This window comes from Chelonoidis abingdonii, chromosome 11 (genome assembly GCF_003597395.2).
Source record: "Chelonoidis abingdonii isolate Lonesome George chromosome 11, CheloAbing_2.0, whole genome shotgun sequence".
Classification (NCBI taxonomy): domain Eukaryota; kingdom Metazoa; phylum Chordata; order Testudines; family Testudinidae; genus Chelonoidis; species Chelonoidis abingdonii.
In genome coordinates, this window is record NC_133779.1 from 7,540,922 (window position 1) to 7,552,046 (window position 11,125).

Genomic DNA, 11,125 nt, shown 5'->3' on the forward strand with positions numbered 1-11,125 from the left:
CATGACTGCCGGGGAGAGCGCCCCTGCTGAGCCCCTCTCCCCGCTCCCTGACGCACTGGCCCCTAGCGCTGCCCTGAGCATGTGGGCCAGCACTAATTGCCGGGAGAGCGCCCCTGCTGAGCCCCCTCCCTGCTCCCTGCAGCGCTGGCCCCCTACGCCGCCCTGAGCATTGGGGCCACACGTGATTGCGGGGAGAGCGCGTCCGCTGCTGAGCCCCTCTCCCCGCTCCCTGCAACACTGGCCCCTTAGCACTGCCTCTGGACATTGGACCAGCACTGACTGCCGGGAGAGCGCCCCCTGCTGAGCCCTCTCCACCGCTCCCTGCAGCGCTGGCCCCAGCGCCGCCCTGGGAACTGGGGCCAGCACTGACTGCCAGGAGAGCGCCCCCTCTGACCCCTCTCCCCGCTCCCTGCAGCACTGGCCCCCTAGCGCTGCCTTGAGCATTGGGGTCAGCACGACTGCCGGGAGAGCGCCCCTGCCATTGCACACGGAGGTTCGCTGGAGCTGGCTGTCCATGGGGCTCCGGGGTGGGAGGAGGGGTAGGGCGGGCAGGGGCGATTGTCCAGAGCCTGGTTTTAACTCCAGTTCAGAACAAGCCCAAATTTCTTGATATTTTTGAGAAACCGACAAGCCCCAAAAACGCTGGTTGTGAGCCCCTCTCCCCGCTCCCTGCAGCACTGGCCCCCTAGTGCTGCCCTGAGCATTGGGCCAGCCTAATGCCGGGAGAGCGCCCCTGCTGAGCCCCTCTCCCCGCTCCCTGCACACTGGCCCCACGCCGCCCTGGAAACTGGGGCCAGCACTGACTGCAGGGAGAGCGCCCCTGCTGAGCCCTCTCCCCCGCTCCCTGCAGCGCTGGCCCCTAGCGTCGCTGCCTGAGCATTGGGGTCAGCACTGACTGCCGGGGAGAGCGCCCCTGCTGAGCCCCTCTCCCCGCTCCCTGCAGCACGGGCCCCTAGCGCTGCCCTGAGCATTGGGCCAGCACTAATTGCCGGGAGAGCGCCCCCTGCTGAGCCCTCTCCCCTGCTCCCTGCAGCGCTGGCCCCCTAGCGCCGCCCTGAGCATTGGGGCCAGCACTGATTGCCGGAGAGCGCCCGCTGCTGAGCCCCTCTCCCCGCTCCCTGCAACACTGGCCCCTTAGCACTCCTCCTCAGGGCACAGGATCAGCTCCCTCCCCGGCACCCTTCCCCTCCTCAGGGCACAGGGTCAGCTCCCTCCCTGGACACAGGGTCCTGTCCTTCTGCAGCTCTGCCCCCCCCCACCTCCTCAGGGCTCAGGGTCAGCTCTGTCCCAAGCACCCTTCCCTCCTCAAGGTGCAGGGTCAGCTCCCTCCCCAGCACCCCCGCTCCCAGACCTGTGGAGGTCAGGAGCTGCAGAGGGTGCCATGAAGGGGAGGAAATAGCTCCCAGACACATCGTCCCCCCTTCCCTGACTGTAGGGCCCCAACCACTCCCTCAGGTTGGGCAGGGGAGCTGTGCACGGGGGCATCTCCATGAATGGGGAACCCTCGGGTGGAGGAGCTGCCCCATCTGCACCGGAGCAAAAAGTGGCTGCCCCTCCAGCCCCCAACTCCAGGACACATGGTCACAGCCCGGAGATGCTGGGAGACGTTACACTGGCCCAGTGTCAGCACAGACACCAGCCAGTCGTGAGGGAATGGGAACAGCAGCTGAGAGCTGGGGAGCCAGGACTCCTGTGTTCTATCCCCAGCCCCGGGAGGGACTGATTGTGATGAGTGGGCTGTGTGTGTTGTCATGCAGACTGTTGCCATCTACTGGCCAAAGCCTGGGCTCCCAAAGCCTGCAGGAGCTCACTGTCTTTGGGCCAGTTCTGGAGGCAGCACTTTCCTTCCTTAGGGCATTGCTGTGCCTGGCCCCTCTGCTCTCAGGAACTGGGCTGTTTGCAGTGCGTCAAGCTGTGAACTAGCTGGGCTGAGGCCTGCGCCAGGTGCTGGGTGAGGCCTGGGCCCACCTGTGCGGCGCTGAGCGCTAGGCAGGCACGGCGCAGTCGGTCATCCAGAGGATTCAGCTCTTTATTCGCATCTGCTCAGCTTGGGATGGCGTGTGGCACATGGGGCTCTCCCGCTCCTGCCTGTCCATGCAGTACGGACCCATCTAGGGGAGACAGTCGTGTATCCCGGCCCCTGAGAGTGGGTGCAGCCCCACCCCGGCGATGGCGGGGTTTATCAGGGATGGCTCCCTTGGCTGCAATTGGAGCAATAGTCCAGGAGACCCATGCTCCAAGTGGGGCCTGCCAGGGCGAGCTGCCCCACTGCTAGTGAGACATGAGTGCCAGTCTGTGCCAGCTTTGTGCTGCAGCCCACGGAGTGTGACCCCCAGTGGGAGGGGAATTCCCCGGGCACTCACCAAGTTATGCCCCTGCACAGCCGACAGAATCCCCAGGCTGGGGAACCTGGCAGCAGAGAGGAAGGGCCTGGCGGCAGGGGGGATGCACTGAAAGCTCAGGGGCGGGGAGAATCAATGGGAAGCCGTGGAGGAGCTGTGGCTGGCTCAGTTGTCCTGTAGGATGAAGAGAGCAGGGGCAGTTAGGGAGCACTGCCCATGGCCTTGGGTGAGGGCTGCAGGGAGCGCCAGGTACCTCACCCAACCGTGTGCTTCTTCCAGTCCCAGCCTCATCCCTTCACTGACACAGCCAGTGACTACAGCCACTCCCTGCCTGGACCCAGGAGTCCTGGCTCCCAGCCTCCCTGCTAGCCGCCTGGATCCCACTCCCTTCCCAGAGCTGGGACAGAACCCAGGAGTCCTGGCTCCCAGTCCCCCTGCTCTAACCCACTGGACCTCACCCCGCTCCCAGAGCTGGGATAGAATCCAGAAGTTGTTGGGCTCCCTGTATCTCCCTCTCCCTGGGTGTGGGCATGCACCTGGCAAACCACGCTGATGTCCTCCCTGTGGGTGCAGTCGTGGTAGCTCCAGAAGCGGTGGGCACAGTTCTGCAAGGTCTTCTCGGTGCCTTTGCAGCGGATGTCGTCCAGCCAAATTTTCCCCGTACCCTGGCCAAAGCGGGGCCGGTCCTGCAGCTTTGGGGCCAGTGGCTCGGCTGGGCCACAGCCCAGCTCCCGGCAGACCACTTGGGCGTTGGTCTCCGACCAGTCGTCGTCACACACGGTGCCCCACACTCCATCATACCACACCTCCAGCCGCCCAGAGCACTTGCTTGGGCCATTCACCAGCTGCAGTGCGAAGGGCTCTGCGAGGAAGAGGGGTCATCTGGGTCGGTGCCCCAATGCATGCTGGGAAGGCCTGGCCGCGCTGGTGAAGGGGGCTTGCCCGGCACTGACCCCCACATCGCAGGGGCGCCAGTGCTGTGCTGTCTGTGCCCTGTGTGCCCAACCAGGAGAGGCAGCTGTTGCCAGGCTCAGCTGAGGCCACAGCTCACACTGCTCCATGGGCAAGGAGGCTGGGGATGTGCCTGCTTCAAAGGGACCAGCTTGGCACTTGGGGGGCAAAGCGCAGCCAGCCCTGCCTGACCTGACCTGGGCCTCTGGCAGGGGCTGAGGGCCTGGTGCCAGCGCTGCTTTCTCACCTTGGCACATGACTCCGGTGTCCCGGTGGTGGGGACAGTGCCGCCCTTCCCAGGCTTGGGCTTGGCACTGGGTCAGTGAGGCCTCCCGCCCGGTGCAGTCCAGCTGGCCCAGCAGGACAGGTGCTGAACTCCGACTCAACTTGCTGCAGTGGTGGGTGACATACCGCGGGCTCCCACAGCCCAGCTCCCGGCAGAGCACCTTGGCGTCAGTCAGGTCCCAGCCCAGCCCACACACGGCACCCCAGCGGCCGTCATAGTAAATCTCCACCTGCCCACTGCAGCGCGTGTTGTTGCCCACCAACCGGACAGGTGGCGTTGGGAGTTCTACAGCTAGAGATGGGAGAAGAGAGAGAAATGAGGATCAGGGAGAGATCAGGGGCTGCAGAAAGCAATGTACAGAGCTGGGAAAGACCCAGGAGTCCTAGCTGCCAGCCCCCTGCTCTAACCACTAGACTCCACTCCCCTTGTAAAGTCTGAGGACTTTTTTTTGCAGCAATATTAGGACAGCAGCAGCCATGAGCCAAGAAGCAGAAATTCACATCCTCACATTGCATCTGAGGCTATGTCTACACTACGGGATAATTTCGAATTAACATAAACCGGTTTTATAACACAGATATTATAAAGTCGATTGCATGCAGCCACACTAGGCACATTAATTCGGCGGTGTGCGTCCATGGTCCGAGGCTAGCGTTGATTTCTGGAGCGTTGCACTGTGGGTAGCTATTTCGTAGCTATCCCATAGTTCCCGCAGTCTCCCCTGCCCCTTGGAATTCTGGGTTGAGAGCCCAGTGCCTGATGGGGCAAAAATCATTGTTGCGGGTGGTTCTTGGTACAACCTCACCCCTCCCTTTGTGAAAGCAGCAGACAACCATTTCGCGCCTTTTTTCATTAAAACAGTGTAGTAGCGGGCTGTTAAGAAGGCTCCTGTCTTAATAGTTCCCACCATTACCAGATAAAGAAACAGATCTTAAGATGTTTAAAGAAAACATCTAGCTTGCATTCGGTCTGGCAAGGAACCACTTATCAACACTCGTGGGTGTGAAATCTCTACTTCTTTATAGCTTTGCCTTTATGGTCCCCACTTCTCTCTTGCTTATCTGTATGGTCTCTCTCTGGTTTGTTGATTGGTTCTATCTGTTGCATAAGTATGGTGGTGGGGGATGATTGGTTGAAGAATTGTTTCATAATGGGCTAGGACTGTGAAAAATACTGTCGTGTAGTAGGGTATGGCTACACTTGGAATTTCAAAGCGCTGCCGCAGCAGTGCTTTGAAGTGTGAGTGTGGTCGGAGCGGCAGCGCTGGGAGAGAGCTCTCCCAGTGCTGCACGTAAACCACATCCTCTATGGGTGTAGTGTGCCTCCCTGGGAGCCGCGCTCCCAGCGCTGCCGCCCTGATTACACTGACGCTTTACAGCGCTGTATCTTGCAGCGCTCAAGGGGGTGTTTTTTCACACCCCTGAGCACAAAAGTTGCAGCGCTGTAAAGTGTGAGTGTAGCCATGCACGTACTTTAGTTTAAAATGATCGGTTAAGGTATAACAAAGCAGGACTCAAGTTTCACTATAAAAACTGGGGTCCAAAAGGAAGTTCTTTGGAATCAACGCCAGGACACAGCCCCAAGATCAAAGCTGCCAGACCTCCACACCCTGCCAACCACACTGTGCAGAAGCTGGAGTCGCCAGATGACCTGATCCTGACTGGCCAGCAGGAAAATTTCGTCTGCCTTATTGGAAGTGATGAGCATTGTATGCTTAGCCTGTGTATTCTGTGTTAGTAACTATTAATGAATAGAGGTTAAGGATATTACTGAGTAAGGCTCTTTTCCTGGAAGGCCCCACAAACCCACAGACGATTACTCCCTGAGCCCTAGGAACTGGGTAAGGGAAAGTGTCTTTCTCCCGGAGTCCTAGGAACAGGTCGTGGTGCCTAAATCAGCCAGGTTACACCCTGAGCTCTAGGAACTGGGAAATGGTGGGTGCCCTGGAGTGTAGAGGTAACAGTCTCCCAGAGCCAGGAATAGAACCCACGAGACCTGACTCCCAGACCCCCAACACACGAGAGACCACTCCTGTCCCAGAGCTGGCGATGGAACCGAGGAGTCCTGGCTCCCAGCCCTGTTGGGGATATATCAGTAGTGGATGATGTGTGTGGACGCTGACCCTGCGACATGAGGGCATTTTCCCTTCATAACCTTGCCCCATGGCACATGACAGGAAGCAGAGCCAAGGTCCTGCTTGTTCCACCCTCCGGGCCTGTCAGGTCCCCTCCCCGCTCCCCAGGCAGACTGTGCAGTGCTCACCCAGCAAGGCCGCTCAGTCAGAACTGAGCCCCCACCCTGGGACCCCAGGCATCCTCCGGTCCCTTCCCTAGGGCCAGGGCTCTCCAGGCTGGCTCACCTTGGCAATGGGCTCCCGCATCCTCATCATGCTGGCAGAGGTACCCTGGATCCGTGTATGAGCAGTTCCCCAGAGCTGCCTCTGTCCCCTGGCACTGCACGTCCATCATCAGAACAGGGTCCGACTCGGAGCCCGGGCCATACACTTTACTAGTCAGTGATTTCAAGGCCGGCCCGCATCCCAGCTGCCTGCACACCACGGCCACGTCATCCAGGTCCCAGCCGTCGTCACACACAGTGCCCCAGTGCCCGTCCAGCCGTACCTCCACCCGCCCGGCGCAGCGGTGGGGGCCGCCTACCAGCCTCACCTCTGGCAAAGAAAACAAAGCTGCTGAGACACCTGCTCTGGGTCTGCTCGGGGAGACCCCAGGGGCTGCAGGCCCAGCTCAGTGCGAGGCATTGCCAGCGAGTGCAGAACATGGCAGAATGGGCTTTCTGGCGACACTAACCCTGTGTCCGCACCTCCCTCCCGTCACATGCTGCACAGACAGATCACTGAGCCCCAGGAAATGGCGCAGCAGAGGGGAAACTGAGGCACAGAGACAGGAAGTGACTTACTCCAGATCATACAGTGAGCCTTGTGCCGAGCAGGGAATAGAACCTGCCCCCCCAGCTAGACACAGGGACAGAACCTGTCCCCCTCCCCTTGCTATAACCATCAGACATCAGGACCAAGACAAGGGTGGATCCAGATTCCTGGCTCCCCATCCTGTCCCTTATCCATAAGCTCGTTCTCCTCCCCAGTATCCCTTGCTCCCATTTCCACTCTGAAGCATGTGCATTAAACACCCAGAGCTTCCAGTTGGCCATGTGGTCACTAGGGAAAGATGAGTAGTCTCCCCTTGAGATCGCCCAGCTGCCTGCAGAGCACACGGCTCCTGGGGAGACAAGATGGTGCCCCTGCTGTGGGGCCCAGGACTGGAAGCTGGAGGGGAGAGACCCTGGCTCCCTTGAGCAAGGTGTGCGTGTCTCTACCTGCCCCCACTCATTTGCATACACACTGGGAGGCCCTATGCTGCCCAGCCTGGACAGTCTTCATGTGCCATGCTCACAGCCCATGGTCCGCGCGCTGTGTGAGGGCAGGGATGCAATGGGGGCCTGGGTCAGTGTGACAACAAGCAGGTTCCACCTGGAGAGAGGGGCCACCCTGACTTGGAGGACAGGGGCTAGATTAAGTGTGAACACACAAGGGGCTGGCAGTTTCTTGCTAAGAGTTGCAGGGGAATAAGGGGTGTCAGGGCGGAAGAAGGTGGTAAATAGCTGGGGTTTCTGCTCCCTTTGATCTAACACAGTGGGGTTGGCAGATCCCAGCACTGAGTGAGACAGCAGCACAGGGTGAAACCAGAGCTGGTAGGAGAAAAAGGTGACATGGTCTTTCCAGGGGAATGTGCTCCATTGCAATGAGTCACAGCTCACATAGGGGCAGCTCTTAGTGCCTTGCTCCCCTTCTGTGCTTGAACCCAGGCAGCCGCCATGCTCCCATTGCATGCTGGGATCTGCACATAGGCAGCCACCTCACTCCCGTTGCAAGCTGGGATCTACGCTTGGTCAGTCTCCTCGCTCCTGTTGCATTCTGTGACCTAACCTGCCTTAATACCGTTGCTCTCTGGGACCTGTGCTTCGGCAGCTGATTCTCCAAAGGGCGGCCGTGGTCACCTCTGCTCCGGCCCCAGCCGTGATGCCCAGGGGGGTTGGGATCCTGGCCTGGGCTCTTGCAAAGGGCACCCCGCTGGGGGCCAGACATACATACCTGAGTAGGAAGAGGAGACTCCCAAGTCGGCAGCTGAGGAGAGACAAGGGAGAAATTGTCAGGAGCAGAGAGGGTCCCGTGCACCCTAAAGCTTTCCAGCCCCAAGGCACCTGCAGGAAAGTGGGGCAGGGTGAGGAAGAGTCCAGAGCAGTTAGATCCAGACACGGAAGACACATGCTGGGACCCCGGGGAATGGGGGAACCCCAGGCCGGCTGCCCTTCGGCTGTTCTGCCTTGCTCCTCTCCCTGGTGCACAGACCAGCCCCATGAGGGCACTGCCTGGCACCACCAGCACACAGACTGAGGCTCTCTCCCTGTGGGGGGACTCAGCAGGGCAGGGCTCAGCCACAACCCTTAGTGGGGGGAGAAAGACAAGCTCGTTGTACTCCCACCAGGGAAACACCCTGGATGGAGGGGCTGCCGAGCCGGCACCTCCCTCCGATGGGATGGGTACCTTCCACACCAGAGGGGCCCTCACCGAAGTAGAGCAAGAGGCACAGCCGCAGATCCATGGCGTCCCTGGGGTGAGCAGTTCAGTCCTGCCGTGATCCGGTGCCAAGAGCTCCTCTCACCCCACCAGCCTGGGAAGCCCCTTTTAAGGGCTGGCACAGGACTGACAGGTCAGTATGGGAGGAACCGGATTGAGGGGCCGGCCCATGGACTGGTCACAAGATCATTTCCTGGCACCATGGCACTGGGTTCAGCACGTGTGCCAAGGCTGTGGGAAAGGAGGGCAGGGGAGAGACATTGCGGTCAATGTTGCCTGCAAATGAACCTGCTGATGTGGCAATGGATGGTCAGTGCTTCAGGGAGCAGGACAGGAGCGCAGTGGGGGGCACTCTTCCTTTACAGGCAGTGCTGGCCCCAGTGCTGGCTCTGGCTTTGGGAGGGGAGTGGGGAGTAGTGGTTAGAGCAGGGGGGCTGGGAGCCAGAACTCCTGGGTTCTATTCCCCTGCTGTGGGAGGGGAGTGGGGTCTGGTGGTTAGAGCAGGGGGGTCTGGGAGCAGGGACGTCAGAGGCACCTCCCTACTCTGTGACTGTCCTGAGTCCCATGGCACTGGCCCAACTTTCTGACTGCTTCCCCTTCTGATTCTGCCCAGAATCTCTGCAGCCGGCTTCACTTCCTTCTCTGGCTGAGCTGGCCCTTTGGGTCCGAGGGGGGACTCCCCCCCCACCATGGCAGCTGGGTGAGGGGGGAGCCTGACCCAACAGGGGCCCTATGCCTGACTGCCTCCCCCTTCCAGCAGACAGATCATGGGGGCAGCATGCACACCAGCTCTCTCCCCCCCACCCTGAGACAGGATAGCATAAAGGGGGGCAATCGGCTTGGAGCTCGGACTGTGAAGGGAGAACATCCTTTACTAGCCACTCCCCTCCCTGCAGCACAGGCCCCCGAGCTCTGCTCTGAGGCATTGGGGTGAGAGGAAGGTGCTTCCTGCTGGCCCCCTGCCACACTCCCTGCAGCTCCATCTAATAAGAGGGGCCTAGGAGGCCTGCATCAGTTGTAGGCTTAACACTGGGAAAGTGGGGAAACGCACGTGAAATGTCAAACACCGCTGCTGGGGAAGGGTCCCAAGGGACCCAGCCGCTGGCTGAGTTCATACAAACTGGTCTCCAACTGTCCAGCAGTAACTCAAGGCCGATGTTGTGCTCATACCTGGTGAACGAGGTGTGACTATTGCATGGATCCTATGGCTGTCCCTTTGCAACCTGAGATCCAGGAGAGGGATGTGACCAGGTGACTCTTGGCCTGGGAAGGGAGACAAAGGCTGGAGAAGGAGCAACGGGCAGGGCAGGGGCCAGGCAGCTGGAAGTGGGTCAGTCTCAGCTGGCTTGGGGCACAGGAGGAGGCCAGAGCCCTCGCTCTGGGCTCCCCTCCCTCAAAGATGGACTTGGCTGAAAGTCACTGATTCTGTGCTAACAAGTTCCGTTTTATTCTGTGTTCCTGTCGACTCATAAACCTTTTGTTTTACCGTCTGGCTGAGAGTCATGTCTGACTGCGGAAATGGGGTGCAGGGCCCTCTGGCTTCTCCAGGGCCCGACCCGGGCGGACTCGCTGCAGGAAGCGCACAGCGTGGAAGGGGATGCTGAATGCTCCGAGGTCAGACCCAGGAAGGCCGAAGCTGGGTAAGCTTCTTGCCCTGGTGTGACGTTATGTAATTTAATATCTCATTGAAAGGTGGCAGGGCCAGAAAGAGTTAATTACCTCACAGACTGACCTGACCCATGGGTGAACTTTAGGGACTGGTTAGGAAGATATGTAAATAAACAGAGCTTTGAAATGCAAGTCTGCATTGTTAGAGATAGAAGGGTAGGTGTTTGCTCAGGTCTTGTGATCAGGAGCGGCGCCAGGGTTTTGGCGCCCTTGGCGCAGGGCCGGCTTGCTGGTCCTGCGGCTCCGGTGGACCTCCCGCAAGCATTCCTGCGGACAGTCCGCTAGTCCTGCGGCTTTGGTGGACCTGCCGCGGGCATGCCTGTGGATGATCCACCGGAGCCGCAGGACCAGCGGACCGTCTGCAGGAACGCCTGCGGGAGGTCCACCGGAGCAGTCTACCACCCTCTCAAATCCTGGTGCCCCAGGCGACCACCTAGGTTGCCTAAATGGAAGCGCCGGCCCTGCTTGTGATGTAAGCAAACAAGTCTTGTCTATTGCTATAGTTTTAATTCAAAGATCAAAAAAGGAATATTAACATTTGTGATGATACTTGAGGGAAAGAGTATTATTGTCTATGTGTCTTTTTGAAGGTTGAGGTAACCTGTATCTAAACTGTTTAATGGATAAATCATTCTGTGCTAATTGCCATAATGTTTAGAAGAAGAAAAGTTAAACTTATTGTTTTCTCAGGCCAAAAGTCTGCTGAAAATGTATAAAAACCTTGGGACTTGATCTTTCTTCATCTCAGACCTGCTTTGGGTTTCAAGAGAGGGAAAGGATTGAGCCATAAGAATTGAGATCCCCAGTCACTGACTGGAGTCACCCTGAATATGGACATTGGACTATAACCTATGGACTATTTCTAAAAGGACTTTTGGCAACTATAAACTCATCTCTGCTATGTATCTGAACCTCAAGAATTGAATTCAAGTCTGTCTGTATATTGATCTTTTAACCAACTCTCTCTTTTCTTTTTTAATAAATTTTGGCTTAGTTAAGCAGGATTGGCTCTAAGCGTGTATTTTGAGTAGGATCTATGTTATAATTGGACCTGTGTGTGGCTGACCCTTTGTGGTTGGAAGAACTTTTTCTTTTATATGATGAGATAATATTTTCAGTAATCATCATCATATCTGACGTGTGTCTGGATGGAGGCCTGAGGCTGGGCACTTTAAGGGAACTGCCTTGTTTGGACTTCCAAGTAAACAGTGAGGTACTATAGATGCTGTTTTGTGCTGGATTGGTAAATCTAAGTATTGGAATATCCACCAGCTTTTGGGGTTT

General features: G+C 58.3%; 1 protein-coding gene across 1 annotated transcript; it reads right to left on the bottom strand.

The window, feature by feature from the left end:
* Nucleotides 1–2,021: 2,021 nt before the first annotated feature.
* CD5L (CD5 molecule like) lies at nucleotides 2,022–8,198 on the bottom strand. The gene is made up of 6 exons (XM_075070505.1): nucleotides 8,141–8,198; nucleotides 7,688–7,720; nucleotides 5,939–6,247; nucleotides 3,541–3,870; nucleotides 2,879–3,204; nucleotides 2,022–2,111 (listed from the first exon to the last, which is right to left on the bottom strand). Exons 1-6 carry the CDS (start codon nucleotides 8,196–8,198, stop codon nucleotides 2,022–2,024), a joined length of 1,146 nt encoding a protein of 381 aa, XP_074926606.1.
* Between the last annotated feature and the right edge of the window lie 2,927 nt (nucleotides 8,199–11,125).

Excerpts from the sequence above, each read along its gene's own strand:
- CD5L (XM_075070505.1), bottom strand. The coding sequence starts at position 8,198 with ATGGATCTGCGGCTGTGCCTCTTGCTCTACTTCGGTGAGGGCCCCTCT. Across the intron at positions 7,721-8,140 it reads GGGCCCCTCTGGTGTGGAAG|CTGCCGACTTGGGAGTCTCC; the intron begins GTACCCATCCCA and ends GTCTCTCCTCAG. Across the intron at positions 2,112-2,878 it reads ACATCAGCGTGGTTTGCCAG|ATGGGTCCGTACTGCATGGA; the intron begins GTGCATGCCCAC and ends TGTCTCCCCTAG.